General features: G+C 39.5%; 2 protein-coding genes across 8 annotated transcripts; one reads left to right on the top strand and one right to left on the bottom strand.

The window, feature by feature from the left end:
* The first annotated feature begins 304 nt into the window (after positions 1–304).
* LOC131320310 (BTB/POZ domain-containing protein At5g48800-like) lies at positions 305–4,744 on the top strand. 3 transcript variants are annotated; one of them, XM_058350989.1, is made up of 5 exons: positions 312–644; positions 746–813; positions 1,728–1,794; positions 2,247–3,419; positions 3,917–4,744. In XM_058350989.1, exons 2-5 carry the CDS (start codon positions 746–748, stop codon positions 4,433–4,435), a joined length of 1,827 nt encoding a protein of 608 aa, XP_058206972.1. In that variant the 5' UTR covers positions 312–644; the 3' UTR covers positions 4,436–4,744. The 3 variants fall into 3 exon arrangements, with proteins under 3 accessions (XP_058206965.1, XP_058206972.1, XP_058206975.1); XM_058350992.1 differs by having other exon boundaries at positions 522–663; XM_058350982.1 differs by having other exon boundaries at positions 305–813.
* Positions 4,745–5,592: 848 nt separating this feature from the next.
* LOC131320282 (uncharacterized) lies at positions 5,593–15,314 on the bottom strand. 5 transcript variants are annotated; one of them, XM_058350959.1, is made up of 10 exons: positions 14,991–15,314; positions 10,639–10,980; positions 10,089–10,161; positions 9,826–9,938; positions 9,659–9,743; positions 9,446–9,518; positions 7,606–7,661; positions 6,651–6,716; positions 6,138–6,203; positions 5,593–6,064 (listed from the first exon to the last, which is right to left on the bottom strand). In XM_058350959.1, exons 1-10 carry the CDS (start codon positions 15,155–15,157, stop codon positions 5,984–5,986), a joined length of 1,122 nt encoding a protein of 373 aa, XP_058206942.1. In that variant the 5' UTR covers positions 15,158–15,314; the 3' UTR covers positions 5,593–5,983. The 5 variants fall into 5 exon arrangements, 4 of the variants coding, with proteins under 4 accessions (XP_058206942.1, XP_058206953.1, XP_058206927.1 ...); XM_058350970.1 differs by having other exon boundaries at positions 5,593–6,203; positions 15,010–15,314; XM_058350944.1 differs by having other exon boundaries at positions 5,593–6,203; positions 14,991–15,312.
* Positions 15,315–15,941: the final 627 nt, after the last annotated feature.

Here is a 15,941-nt window from a genome sequence, read left to right as displayed (position 1 = left end):
GGATAAAGTTACGCATTTACGACTATCTGCATGTTTTGGTTAGATGGTAAACGCTTCATCCTAATCTTTGGATTAGTATCAAAACATATGAAATGAATCAAGGAAAATCTTTGGTGATTTGACTTCCAAGACAAAGTGAAAGCCATAATTGCTAGTGAATTTTCCACCGAATTTGAAAGATAAGTTAAAAATGTGGGGTGCTGATGTCAATACACATAAATTAAAGGTAACAGAAAAAAGGGAATGATTAAGGGGACAAAGAGTAAAATATGTCAAACCAATAACTACCCTTTCCTTCCCGCTTTCCCCCCCTCCCTCTCTCTCTCTCCTCTGTGTTGATAAAACTTGCATTTTATATACCTACATAGTCACAACCCATTCCCTTATTTGCGCCCATTAACCAGCTTAGATTCAGCAAAACAGTGTCCAGACTGTAGAATTCGGTGAAAACGTGTGTAGAAATGTGACTGTTTATGATTTGGAATTGGGCATGCATGTTTGGCTTAAAGAAAAAGGTGAAGACATCATAGGTGACCCACCAGAGAGGCCCAGGGTGCTTTGGACAGTTGCGATCCATGGTTTGAACACCACCTGTTTGACAAAAATGCCCAAGGAAATCTACCAACAGGAACATCTCCATCTGGGTCTCTGTCTCCTTGTTCTGTACCTTTCTTTAACCCCCAATATCCTCTTTCTTTCCTCTAAAAATTTCCATTCCCTTCTCTTTGCGTTTCCCCTGTGTCAGATGGACAAGCACCACCATCAGCAGCAGTTGTCACTAACCAAGTGCTCGCGGCAGAGATACAATGAATGGTTTGTTCTTTAAACTTCATGTGTCCTTGTGCTCCAGTGTAGTTCAAATTTAGTTTTTTTTTTTTTTTTCCCTTTTTCCTTGTTGGTTTAGTTGATTTTTGTTTAACGTTTTTGTTTTTGCATAAGATGGTATCATTTTAGTTAATTGTTTGTTCTATTCGGTTACTAGTAGTTTTCGCCTATCTCCTCGGTGGGAATTTGAAGTTTTAGTTCTTGAGCTTTGTGCTTGAGCTCTTGTTTACTGTAAGCAGGCCATGTGTTCAGTTTTTCTTGCTTGCATTTAGCACTCCCTCCATCCCATTTTGATAGTCCCCAACAAAAAACGTGTAATTTTCGGATAAAAAAAATAAAGTACTTCTGTACATGATTTTTCGAGGTTCTTCGCACCAAATTAAAGCTTGATTAGTTCTTTAATTTGGTGCAAAAAATTCAAAAAATTATGAACAAAAGTATTTATTTTTTGATCGAAAATTGCATGTCTTTTCATGGGGGCTATCATTTTGGGACGGAGGGAGTTACTTAGTTTCTCTGATGTAAGCCTTGCTTGGTTGTTTCTCTGAGGGGGTGAGAGGAGGAATAGGAGGAGATATGAATATTGAATTCTTATCTGTATATTGATGTTTTTGAGCCTAGGATTGCTCCTAAACGAACTTAATGTCAACAAACAACAATTACCCTGTAATTTACTTGAATCGTGACTTCAAATGCCAATGAATCTTTACCACAACATCCGCGGGGAACTCTATATCGTATTGGAACATTTAAGTAGGGCTATATTTCAGCAATAAATTGGCAGGAAAAGAAAGGAAACCATTGCCTTTCAGAAAAGATGTTTCTTATTTTGAATGTACATGTCACATTGCACAAACACCTACTGTACATTTTGGTTGTAAATGGCTGCCGATCTCTTGCAGGATATTCCGGGACGTTCCAAGTGACATTACTATAGAAGTGACAGGGGGAACATTTGCCTTGCACAAGGTAAGTTTCACCAGTCAAAGTAATGGGCTATATATGCTTCTGCCTTCTGCGTAGACTCAGTTTTGTGCGTGTGTGTGTTTGTTGAAGGGTCTGTGTGAGTTTTTTTTTGGGAGTGTCGGTGTTACTAAGAAAATGACTTATTCCTTTTCTGGAATGTCAGTGTGTTCATCCTTCCCTCCTTTTTGTTGGATTTTTTTTCTTCCCAAACTACAACAATTTTTGAATAAAACAGCTATCACACTCAGTCTCATCTCAAAGAGAGCAATCTGAAAAGTTAAAAATAAGACCAAATTTGGAAAAAATTCTACTAAATACCAACCTCTTGGTCTTAATGGTTGGCATGCAACTCTTTATACAGAAGAAAACAGTTTGTTTGTGCCATTTGTTGAGACGCTGTATTCATTGTTTGATCACAACTTGTCAACTACTAACACAGCAAATTTTGCATCCAGTTCCCTCTTGTCTCCCGGAGTGGGCGAATCAGAAAGTTGGTAGCAGAACACAAAGATTCCAATATTTCAAGGATAGAGCTCCTCAACCTACCTGGAGGAGCTGAGTCATTCGAACTGGCTGCCAAATTCTGCTATGGAGTCAACTTCGAGATCACATCGGCAAATGTTGCTCAGTTATGCTGTCTGTCCGATTACCTCGATATGACTGAGGAGTTTTCAAAAAGCAATCTCAGTTCCCGTGCCGAAGAATATCTCGACACTATCGTATGCAAGAACCTTGAAATGTGTATTGAGGTGTTGCAACAATGCGAAAATCTACTCCCACTTGCTGACGAGCTAAACATAACCAATAGATGCATTGATGCAATAGCTTCCAAAGCTTGTGTAGAGCAAATTGCTTCAAGTTTTTCGCGTCTAGAGTACAGCAGCTCAGGTAGACTTCACATGAACCGTCAAGTCAAATGCGAAGGGGACTGGTGGATAGAAGATCTTTCTGCTCTCCGGATAGATTTTTATCAAAGAGTCATAACGGCTATGAAGTGTCGTGGGGTCCGGCCTGAGAGTATAGGTGCATCTCTCATGAGTTATGCTCAAAAAGAATTGACAAAGAAATCAAGCCTATGGAATCCATCTAGCCAGCCGAAGTTTGAGACTGTTGATGGTTCAAATGGGCAAGAAAGAGTAGTTGTGGAGACAATCGTTAGCCTTTTGCCGGTTGAGAAACTTGTCATTCCCATCAGTTTTCTGTTCGGTGTTTTACGAAGCGCTATGATGCTTGATTGTGCAGTTGCTTGTAGGCTTGATTTAGAGAGACGGATCGGGGCCCAGTTGGATATAGCTACTCTTGATGATCTTTTGATCCCCTCCTTCCGCCATGCTGGTGACACTATGTTTGATGTCGACACAGTCCACAGAATCTTGGTTAATTTCTCTCAGAAAGATGATAGCGAGGACGATATGGAGGATGGTTCTGTCTTTGAATCGGATAGTCCTCATTCGCCCTCACAATCAGCACTATTCAAAGTCTCGAAATTAGTGGACACTTACTTGGCTGAAATTGCACCTGATGCAAACCTCAAGCTCAACAAGTTCATAGCAATTGCAGATACCTTGCCCGGGCATGCACGTACTCTTCACGATGGGTTGTACCGAGCAATTGATATTTATCTCAAAGTACGTAACTTCTTACATTAGTACTCCATTTCTTCTAGAATAACTCTTTATAGCGCTGTTTGTTTGCTATTTGGAGTGTTTTAATTTTGCAGGAGGGATCGGAGATGACTAGGTAAAGACAATATTATGAAGAAATCGCTCTTCTGTTTGTCTCTTCATGCTTTTTTTTTTTTCTCCCCTTCACAGTTTGAGCAGCTTTATAATAATTTCTGCCTCTAATCCCTAAGAACAACAAGATTTACAGAACTCAGCAAAAGGGAAAAAACATGGAATGAGATAGAGAATTAGTTGGTTCCTCTTAAACCTTCATTTGATTGCTCAAAAAGTTTCTTGTTAGATCTGTTCATTCATGAGTTTTAGAATTTCTGCCTGTTTTCCTTCATCATAGCTAGATAACAACGCAGCCACTTGGTCCAAAATTTCATTTTAGAGCTTCCACAGGCACTTATCTCTTAGTTTGTAGTTCTTTTGATTTATTCCTTAGACGTATGTGGCAGGCTCATCAGGGTTTATCAGATCCAGACAAGAAGAACGTATGCCAGCTGATTGACTTCCAAAAGCTCTCCCAAGAAGCCGGTGCACATGCTGCGCAAAACGAACGCCTTCCTCTCCAATCGATGGTGCAAGTGCTTTATTTTGAACAGTTAAAGCTCCGGAATGCCTTGTGCTGCTCTAACCCTGACGATGACCTAAAACCAGTGCACCAGTCGTGGCGGGTTGGCAGTGGTGCACTCAGTGCCTCCATGTCTCCACGGGATAACTATGCTTCATTGAGGAGAGAGAACCGGGAGCTGAAGCTTGAGCTAGCTCGTTTAAGGATGAGACTAAACGATCTAGAGAAAGAGCACGTCTGTATGAAGAGGAATATGGAGAAGTCTAATTCCCACAAATTCATGAGCTCATTTTCCAAAAAGATTGGAAGGTTTAGCTTTTTTGGTCATAGCTCTTCAAGGGAATCGAGTTCTCCCTCGAAGCATTCGGAAGGGAAGGAGTCAAAGGTAATGGAAGGGACATGAGCACGCCTATTAGGTAAAATTCACTTCGCTTGTTTGTTTTCTTTCAACTTTTTTTCTATCGAGTAATTACAAGTAATGTTGTTGGTGATCTGGTTTTGTTCTTCCTCGTTGGTCTCGATACAAGAGTTGTAGTGCTTTGGATTAGCCACAGGAAGGAGTTCTGTTATTTACAAGTCTGTTGTAATTAGAAGATTTTCTAGTGTACAAAGGTGAGAGACAATTACTAAATATGTGATACTGCTGTCAAATTCATGTCAATGTAATGATTTTCGCTTTTTGTAGCTGGTAAATGGATGAACGAGTTTCACATATGGGGCTTCCACCCAGTTGTATCACTTAAGTTCTGAAGGTTTTAGCCATTCCTTGTACTGCTTAGGCTTCAACTAATTTGCAAATGAATCTCTTAAATTCTGAAGGTTTTAGCCATTCCTTGTACTGCTTAAGCCTCAACTAATTTGCATATGACGCCTGTTTAGTAGACAAAACTCGAGCTTGAGCTCGGCTTGTTAAGCATATTAGTAAGGCTCGGCTTGTTTACAAGTGAGCTGAGCTCAAGCTCGAGTTGTAGGTTCATTAAGTAAATGGGCCAAGCTCGAATATCAAGGCTCGGCTCAGCTCGTTTGCACCCCACACGTGCTTAGTGTATAATAAAAATCTGGATGTGGGCTCTACAGTATTATTCCACACAGTATTAAGGTTTTTGGAAATTGATTTTCACACTCCCTTTTTGTCCAAGTGCACTTCATTGTTTTTGTCTTCATTCATGTAGAACTACAAAACTACCCTTTATACATTTTTCCCTTCACACATGAAAAGGGTAATCGTATAATTTTACATCACTACAAAACAAAAATAGGATTGCATTTGGATAGAAGGGGGTGCAAAATTCAATTCTCTTTTGAAAATGCCCTTTCTTTTCTTTTCTTTTTTTTTTTTGTTTTTTGTTTTTGTTTTTTTGTCATGCAATAGGAAGAACCTATTTTTACCCCAACCCCAACCAATCACAATGGGTATCAAACTCCTCTCCATAGGATTTGAACCTGCAACCTCACAGTACTGCTATACAACCGCTGGGCCAACTGCCCTAGTTCCGTTTATTTTGCTCATGCATGACAAAACAAGTTCCAGATTCCATTGAAAACGCAAGAGACAAGGTCTGGTGTAATCAAATAAGCTTCAAATAATCACCTCGGCGTTGAACATGAAAAGTATAACTAGTGCCAACTTACAAGCCATTGTATCCCAAAACCAAGTGAATAAAAAAACAGATTGTCCTTTATTATGTACTACTACAAAGAATGACAAAATTCTTTTTGGTAAAGACGGTCTACATATTCCCTTGCTTAAAGGGCATAAATCAGCTACCAAAAGTACAAAGCTAATTGTGCTTTAAAACCCACAATGGAAGGTGTATGGGGATGGTGTTTCAACAGAGAGTTGCAGCAACCATCGGCAGTATGAACCTGTGCCTTCTTATCATGGATTTCGGTAGCTTATACCTGTTCTGCCATTGGGACTTGTGAATCGAGCAAACAGTTATGAGCAGAACTAGCTGGAGAAGCGGCGTCGGAGAAAAAGGAACAATGCAGTTGATGCCGCTACTGCGTATGGGAACACCGTCCAAAGTCCCTGTACAATAGTTATACAAATCAGATTTCATTTTACACAACAAAAAATACCAGAAGCAAGGGGACAGCCATACAACTGCAGATGCAACTGTTGCAACGGCAACTATGGGGCGCTCCCTCAACAAGAACCCAGCCACCAACTGAAATTGGAGGAGAAAAACAGAAAAAGTGTCAGCTAAGAATAGATGCTCAACTTGGAAAACAAAAGCACGTTACAACTAGATTGTGAGAAAATACAAGTGCAATAATATTTTATTCGATAGAGCAAGTATATTTTTGGTCGAGATTAGGAAGTTTATGATGCCCACATCTTCCTTACATCTAAAACAGGGTAAAATGACGATCGTATTCATTCCTACATATTCTATTGTTCTTGTATAGGGGAAGGAGTTAAAAACATTGTAATCCCTTATGAAAGAAACACAATTGCTCTACAATGTTTTCTGTTTGACTGAAAGTTCATCTCACAGATATAATGAGTATGAAATGTCCTCTTTACTTCCTTGATGATGTTTTCAAAGGTTGTGTGTGTTTGTTCATAATTCACATGTCATGCTGTTTAATTTGTCAACAGAAATTAAAATGACCTGAAGCGGAAGGGTGATCAAGCCACCACAACAGACTCCAGCAAAGAAGTATTCTGGAGAAACACCCTGCACTCACAGAAAAAAACATGATTAATTTGATGGTTGGTCCAAATATTACTCATACATAGTAGACATGCACGTGACAGAAAAGGAAAATAAGGTCTGTTTTCATTTTGTTGGTCAAATTGCGGGTTAAATTGGCCTGAACCAATAGATGATGATGTCTGATTGATAGTGCAAAGCCCAATGTACAACATGGTCTAAAAAAACAAGATCTTATTTTCTTTCTACAGATATCATCATATCTGTCAAACTTGGTAAAGTGATCACAATTCACAAAGACAGTACGCAAATGACAAAAACAATGGAAGGAAAGGGTCACAGTCAAACAACTTCGGTACTAACCTGACTGTCTGAAGAAGGTCTGAAGAAGGTCATCTGAAGATTACTATTGCAATCAAGGAAAACAAGTATTGTGTTTTCTATGATCATTTATGTTTCCAAAAATGAGTATGTTCAACCAAACAAAAGCAAAGCTTTAACATCCCTCTCAACAGGGGTGGCGGAGATTGTACGTTCCAGAAGAGGTTGACTTTAGTATCAGGTGCCAACATAGTTTTTTTCACGAACATTTTCAGTCATTTAAAGCAACTATGGAATACGTATACCTTATGATGCACTGAATGGCTGAGTGCTACTGCCACTGCCACCTTTCACCACCTTTGAGATATCCTGCCCTAAGTATGTTAACTATCCAATTGGATTCATCATTGATTTTAAAAAACAAGTCAATCTTTTACTAATACCAACAGGCTTCCTTATGACCCATCCCCACACAAAAATGGCCAAGGAAATGCAGTACCAAAGAATGCAGGAAATAATATCAAAGCAATGGGGATGCACAAATGAGCCAAGTGATACAAAGGACGTTGTCAATAAAGTAATCAACACAAACCAGTGTTCCTGCTAGGAAAGCTGTAGGATTTCTCACTCCAAGAGAAAAACGCTCCGCTGCAGACCACAGTGCACACAATCACTAACAGACCATATGAAAAGATTATATAAAAAGCATTGACAATAATATCCACCAAAAAATAAGCAAACAAAAAAATAAAACAATACGAAATAAGGGTACTTATGAACATAGCATGTAGCAACAGATACAACACAGATTGACATTTATATTTAAAACATGTCCTGTCCATCCTTTATGGACCCATGTTTCACCAGGACAATATGATATTCATTTGCTCCATTATTTTTTAGTTTCCTGCGCTTGTGTTTGCAATCAAAGTGCTCTAACTCAGCCAAATAGGGTCACACATCGTCCTTCGACATTTCTGGAACTTGAATTGCAAAATCATGTTTCCAGTAGAGCCAATTTATCAAAATCTGAGAATGGATCCAACATTGGTACACTTTTTAGTCGAGTTTTTGCTAGTTTTGAGTTATTGTGGAATTGCGATCATCCTATTATGTCACCCTTTGAGTTTTCCTCACTATTGTAGACTTGCGACTCTTTCACCACATGCTCCTACATCCTTGTAAATTGCGAGAAAAAATTTAACACATGAACACAAAAGAAATGAAAGCAACCCATTCTTCCCAAACTTGGATCATAATAAACCAGAAGCCATTACTGTGGGGCTAGCTCATGTGTTCTTTTGACTTTCTTCATATTATGGGTATCATGTACATATCTATATTAACTCAACATAAACCTCATGAGCTTGACCTTGCTACAGGAATTATTGTCTCATAAGTAAACATATAACCAAATATGGGTCCGTATTTTTCGCACACAAACTGCACAAATATAGACCTTTTGAAGATATTTCCGCTCTCCAGACCTTTTCCGCACAGGCATCTCGCTTCCGCTTCGACTTCCGTTCTACAACTCTTCCGTTAGTGTGCAATTAGATTGCAATAGCATTATGACAAGTTCCTTCTAAGTTGTATGCCATCTAGTAATGGAGTTTTTCACCAAGTCAACTACAGAGGTTGTACAAGTGTCATTTGATCTTCATCCTAGGTATGATCAATGGCTTAGGCTTGATCAATCACTTTACAAGCCAGCACAAGCAAGTAGCAACTAACTCGTTCCTGTCTCCCTTCGAGATGACAAATACACTTGCACTCAACCAACCTGGACATGGCCAATTGTGGAAACCTGGAGTTGGCAAAGTGTCATTTAGGCCACTACCAACTACTTGCCAACACGTAACCATGCACCCGTTAAGTAAATTATACATATTTCTGAGGATTAAGATTTGATCGTAAATGAGATTCAATAAGTCTCTCATGAATTACGGAAAAATGAGACTCAGTAAGCACCAACAAGAAGCAGAGCGAGACTTTTCAGAAATGCACAAAGCATTAGTTATGAAGACAACTGCTACACCACACAAGCCATACAAGCAAGTCCAGTTCAAGAAATAGACCCTTCCTAGTTTGTGGAAGCTCCTCAGGACGCTTCATCTATTCCTTTGGTTAAAATTGAATGTCTCTCAAAAGCGTGTAATTCTACTCATGCAAACTTCCCTTTCCCGATGAGTTGAGAACCTTGGGTAGCATTGATTTATGGTGGGGCAATATACCAATGAGTGAACTTATAGATGCAATTTTGACCTGTCTTCAACATTGCAGGAAATATTACCTAAATATCTGGTGAAGGAGTTGACACATGGGTAGACATTTCATACATTGACGGACATTTTAACCAAGCATCGGGTGTGAAAATGAATGGGGGGAGCTAAGACAAAGAAGAAAGGAAGTGAAACGCTGTCTGAACTCACCAAAGCCTGCGAGGTTTCCATATCTTTGCACAACACGAGTAATTTCCATTACTTTCTCCTTGCCAATCCCTAACTAGAGTCATAAGCAATACTGGAACACTTAATTGAGCAGACAAAAAAAAAAACTTCCAGTCGTACTCGTAACAATTAATTGAAAATAGTTGGTTGATGATTGCATGTATGAGCAATTCAGCATTGAGTAGAAGCAATTACCTTTGAACAAACATCATCAGATGCCCCGGACTGCTTAAAAAGCTTCCCGAGATAAAATGGAATCATATCACTAAGACATACTCCCCTGAAGTTAGAATGTGACCACGTCAGATTTTCTACCATTTGATAACGCAATCTTAACATCAAAAAGTTGAACTGTCACCAACCAGTACACCCACAGGACCGTCGATAATATGTATGGTGCATTTCTGGAGAATGATTCAACAAAAGACTGCCATGTTCCATCCAAAGACAGCATACGCGATAAGGATATGCCAACCTGCATCACTTACCAGAAGATGTTTGGAAAAGTTTGTTACAGAGTCGTCATATTGAACCGTAAACACAAAACAGAGAAGAAGAGTTTATCGAAAGGGGCAAAGGGAATTCTAGAGTTTGTGAAACAAAAGTACCAGTATAAAGGACAGACCCATATATTTAAAGCCTCTTCACTAATAGCAATTCCACAACCGGCAGCCATCAGCAACCAAAAGTAGATCCATCTGAAATTACGAAGCAAGGAGATTTAGAGCATTTTCATAAGATTAAGTTAAACTCGGGAGGTTAGACCGTAAACAAAACCAAGCCTTGTGTCAGTCAGCTACGAGAAAAAATTTCCACGTTATGAATGTTCACAATAGAATTCATGTTCATAAAGGATCTGACACGGTTTTTCTACTACGTGGCTAGGAAACGGCTGTGTGTTAGGTGAGACTGGAGGTTGGACAGTGGTAAATAAAAAAATTGGATGATGTGGTTCTTGAGCACTGACTAAAACCTTCAAACATCATATTTACAGCGTAAGACAATAGATTTTTGAAAAATGACAAACACCAAGGCAACAGAGAAGAACTGCAGATTGCATTTGATTGTTTCCTCTAATTGCAAGTCCAAAATGTTAGCAATATATAGAACACAAACAGCTCAGAAGCAACTACTGGTTTTCATCAGGGGTGGAGGAAAGCAAAATGTCAGCATACCCTGGAGCATATTCGGGAATTACAACTTTGTGTCCAAAGACATTGAGAGTGAAACCGGCAGAGGGTGCAGTCAAAACCGAAGCAGGTGAGCCATGACCCAGATAATTCACCCCCTGAGGTGATCCATTCATATACCGTTTGAAGCCAACAGATATTAGTGTAATGGTTGCAGCTACGCCAAGCGCTATAGCTAATTTTACCAAGAATGAAATCCCCGTGCCAGTAGTTCTATTTTCCGGATTACCAAACACCTGATCAGCAACCTTATCTTGACCCTCTGTAGTTTCTCTAGAACTTGCAACTTCAAAAGTTTCTGCATCCTCATCTTGAAAGTTTCTAATACTACATTGCAAAATGAAAAGAATAACATAAGCATCAACATCGTGCAATAAACTGCAAAGAATGGCCTGCTACTTGGATGACAAAGCACGCAAGCGAACATCAACACACTCTCACTTTGAAAGACAAAGCTAAACCAAACCAAACCGAGCCTTAAGTCCCAATCACTTGGGGTCGGCTGATTTATACTATTGACTTGTACAGCCAACAAACTTTCACTTTATTAAAGTAATACCAGCAAAACGCTAAGGAGACAAAATGAAAGGCACAACTCATGTCATTCTCGTTAAGTGAAGCTGCATGTACTCCATATTAATCTTTGCAAAAGCATCTATTCTATTTTTTAATTTGAACGGCACAAAAGCATCTATTCTAATATATAAAGCTAGAACCCATTTTGGTGTCACCCAATAAATGAAGCTATATGGACTTTTTCTGATAACAAATTTGCCTTAGCGAGAAACTGATTTTTACAATGCATAACTACGTGGATGAAAAATCTAGGGACCAAATGGTAAAATCCCCACAATAGCTGCCACACCCGCGTCTGACTACTCTCCTGTTTCTTCAATTACTCCCTTTTCTTCATCTTCACCAGCAGTTAGTTTCACAAAGAAACAAAGTTTGGGAGAGAGCAGAATTGATCCAACACGAACCTGTCTGGCAAGGAGAGAAAGAGATCAGGGAGATGAATTCTTCAGTTCCACTTCCAGAGACAAAATTCCTAACCCGACACAAACCCGTCCGGGGAGAGAGAGAGAGAGAGAGAGAGAGAGAGAGAGAGAGAGAGAGAGAGAGAGAGTAATTATGCTGGGAGGATTCTTAACTGGACGTAAGTAAATGTTCTCGTATTTTACAGTGTTTGTAATGTTGGACATATGTATCTAGAGCATAAGAAACAGGAAGATAATAGAAAAACAAAAGAAATGGTTCTCAGATTTTGCCAAGGCCGAACTAGGATATAGCAGTTGTCTCTCTTACCCTCTTCACAGTTCTCTTCCAGAAAACTTGATTTTCTTCATTTGGACCAATGTGGCCCAAGCACTGAGTTTGCTTATGGAGAATCAATCAAACCCTTGAAGTTGATCTCACTGCGTCCCTTTTCATATGCATACTTAGGACTTGTACAACATCTGATTTCCGACGAAAATCTGTTTATAATTCCTTTAAGTTCCTCTTTTAAACTTGTAGTTCATACGAACCTCAGTGTATATTTATGTACAAACAATCAATACCTACTTATAATCTTATATATAAATAAGGCATCAAGTGCACGGGCCCCCTGGTTCATGAATAAGACAAAATTCCTATCCATACACAACTTAGGGGACAACTAACACATCATTTTGAAGCTAACATGTTTTTACCGATTTTGTACAGGGTCAAAGAAATCAGAAGAGGCCATGGATTCAATTCATGAACACCTTGCACGTGGTGTACCAGAAAGGTCAAAAGGAGCTAGGCCACAAAAAATCGTGCATGGGAGCAACGTTGCCACCTGTGTCTCAGTGATCAATCTCTTCGACGGGAAGGACAAAGAAACTGAGAATGTCAACGACATCAGCTCAAAAACTAGACTCTTGATGTTTCCCAAAGACATTCGACAGAGAGAATGAGAAGGCTGCATAGTGCAGATGAACAAACTACTGATACCATATATTTCATAACGCAATCGGCAAAGGCAACACAAAGGAGCGCTTCACAAAGGACGGAACAAAGAGAACAAAATTTGGCAAAGAAGATCAATGTATAGGCAACACCACCTAAAAGTGAAGTGTTAACTCAGGCAAAGAAAAATTGAAGCCTTTTTCTTTCGAGCCTACCCCACAGTTTTTCTTATTATATGCTCAATTTTTTGTTCATGAGATCGTGGGTTCAAATGGTGGTTCATTAAGCACTACCCATGCCAAGTTATGAGTCATCATTTCACTCTTAATTGATACAACAACGTATTGGCCCAGAATACGCTGGCCCTTTGGGAATTCTTCGAGCTCTAGCAGATGGGATTAAATTCCAATGAATATGTGGTATTGCATACAAACTTTTTGAGTAAATGTATCAAGGAACTGAACAGTTGCTTTGTTTTTCTTGGTTCGTAATTTTAGTAGTTTAGGTTGCCATCATATGCATGTAGTCAACTATTCCCTGTTCATGTACTTCCGTTTCACTTAAACAGGCTAATGACTAACTTCCATGAGCACTACAGATGCCAACCAATTTACGGATTTGGGGATAATTTAGTGCAGATGTGCACTACAAGGTTGTAGTGCACCATCTGAGCCGTCCATATCGGCAATCAATGGTGCAGATTTCATCTCGACAATGGACGCCTCACATCAGTAGGGGCCAAGATAAAGTCTTGACCATTGATTGCTGAGTGGACGGCTCGGATCGTACACTATAGCCTTGTAGTGCAACCCTGAAGTACAGGGTGCACTATAGGGTCCCGAGATAGAGACAAATTGTAAATACGAATTTTCACAATTTTTGTATTCATGCAGAAAGCAACTATTCCTCGGGAAAAAATAGCAACTATTCCTCGAAAACATGTATCTGCAGTGGTACATTCTTTGTCAATTTACAACATCAGCTTGACAATCTACATCTACACAAGTAAAAAAGACCCGCATTTATTATTACAAGCGAATGTGATCCATTAGAGTTGACACAACTAAACTGCAAACACTGAGAGAAAGCCATTCCGGTATAAGGCGCATGTCGTTAGCACAGTAACTTATCTATCATATCTCATATTAACAACTGTCTTGCCATGGTTGCTGTCTGACATTGAATTATGTGGAATCTATTAAGATAGCAATACTAGCAAAGCAGGCAAACACGATGTGTGTGCATGTCTATGAAAAAAAAGACCCAAGGATTCTTTTGCAATCAGGCTATCAGCAGATGGAAACTGCATCTTTCTGGAGCTCTCAAGGATTAAGAAACTGGATCAGTTTGGGGGAAAAAAAAGTGTCAAATTTGCCTCTTTTATGTCCAGTTGGAGTTGTGGGAAGGAAAAAAGTGAGCCAGTCTCAGAGCCGGCCGCTTTAGACCCTCAAAAAATTTCAGATTTCAACGGCCCATCATATTTTGGTACCCTTTAATCTTGATAATAGTCTAGCAAAAAGAGCTCAATCTTTAATTTTCGTTTTAGGCCCCTAAAAAGCAGGGCCAGCCCTAGGCATAGCCCCATCAAGCAACTGCCTAGGGCCTCCAGTTTTAGGCCCAATTATTGGGCCCCAAAATAGCGAAATATTTTAAATATTATGTATGTCAAACATTTTTCAAACACGAAAGTGTAGCATGGTGGTAAGATCTCGGCTCTTTAGCCTTAGATTGCGAGTTCAATTCACGGAAGACTCATTTTCCGAGCTGATTTTTTGAAGTTGTGCAAAAAATTCATTCAAGGTGATGAGGCTGTAAGTCAAACTCACAATCTAGGACGCCAAAGTCACGCTCAGTCAGCATGCCACTAAGGCTGCAAGGCAATCTTGTTTCTTATTTGAACAACTAATGGCTGCTGATTTTGCCACTTCCTCTTTTGTTAATGTCAAAAAAGAAAACTTGAGAGGCCCCATTTTCATATCTTGCCTACGGCCTCCAAAATCGCCGGGCCTGCTAAAAAGTCAGGGCTGGTTCTGGCCAGTCCCAATGAAACTTTTCGCACCAACTTGGTGTTCCGTGTTCCCTTTATAAGAGATAGATGTGAATATTTTATTTTTAATGCTATTGTTGTTTGTTCTCGAAACAATTCTATAAAATATGTAAGACAAGAGTTGAAAAACTATTTTCTGCATACTTTAACCAAAAACAGCGCATGACACTGCGAGAAGCAGACAAAGAGGATATCACATATCATATGCATTAGCGTACGGATAATCGTAGCTGAAACTCTTTTTCAATTTTTGCTCAGTTAATTGCAGCTGAACTTCCGATATATCTATGTACACATACACGTGCAACAAATCTATGATTATTTAGGTAAGTACATAGAGATAGAAAGGTGAAATTACCAGGAAGTTGAAGGTTTACAGGAAGTAGGTAAATTGACGAGCTTAGTTTCTCTGCGACGGACATTGAAAGCGATTGAATGCATCGGGCGTCGTCGATTTGTGAACTGAGAAGTTGCTGTTGTTAAGGGTGAGGACGGGCTGTGCGTCAGGACCGCCATTGCAGACATCGCGAAGCTCACATAAATCCCCTCTCTCTCTCTCTCTCTCTCTCTCTCTCTCTACGATGGCTGTCAATGGCGGTCGTTTAGGTTTCAGTGGAGGGGTGAGGAGAGGACGCCACGAAATCAGTAGGGTCCAGGGGTATATTCTGTTTCTGTGGGCGGGACTATGGGGGATATTTTGAAGAGGAAATGTGGCTGGAAAAACGTTGCGTGGAGCCGTCTTACGTAGGAGAAACTTTTTTTTGTATATGGGGGATACCAACACCTTTGGTATTCCCTCCGGACTATTTTCAAATTTTTGGCCATTTTTCAATCACATTTGGTTGATCAACTCCGTTCATGTTGTAGAGTTCGGCAAAAACCTTAATTATATCAAAAATCATGTTCATCGGATTCTAATAGATACACGATCGGCACACATAAAAATTGCAAAAAAAAAATAAAACTGGGTTCCAATTCAGTGTGATTTTGGATCAGTTTTAGTTTTCTTGAATTTCATGTATGCCGATCATGTATCTACAAAAATCTGATGAACATGATTTTTGGTATATTTAAGGTTCTCGCCAAACTCTACAAAATGAACGGAATCGATCATCCAAGTGTGATCTAAAAATGGCCAAAAAATTAGAAATAGACCGGAGGAAATACCAATGGTATTCCTGATATACCAAAAAGTTTCTCCTTATATAGTTCTCGTTTTGCACTTGCACTCATCGGCAAAGCTGGGAATCAAAGTTGGAGGAGACCGAACTATGAAAGGAAAAAATTTTGGTTCAATTATTTTTCAAGA

This window comes from Rhododendron vialii, chromosome 1a (genome assembly GCF_030253575.1).
Source record: "Rhododendron vialii isolate Sample 1 chromosome 1a, ASM3025357v1".
Classification (NCBI taxonomy): domain Eukaryota; kingdom Viridiplantae; phylum Streptophyta; class Magnoliopsida; order Ericales; family Ericaceae; genus Rhododendron; species Rhododendron vialii.
This window is presented reverse-complemented; position numbering and strand designations above follow the sequence as displayed.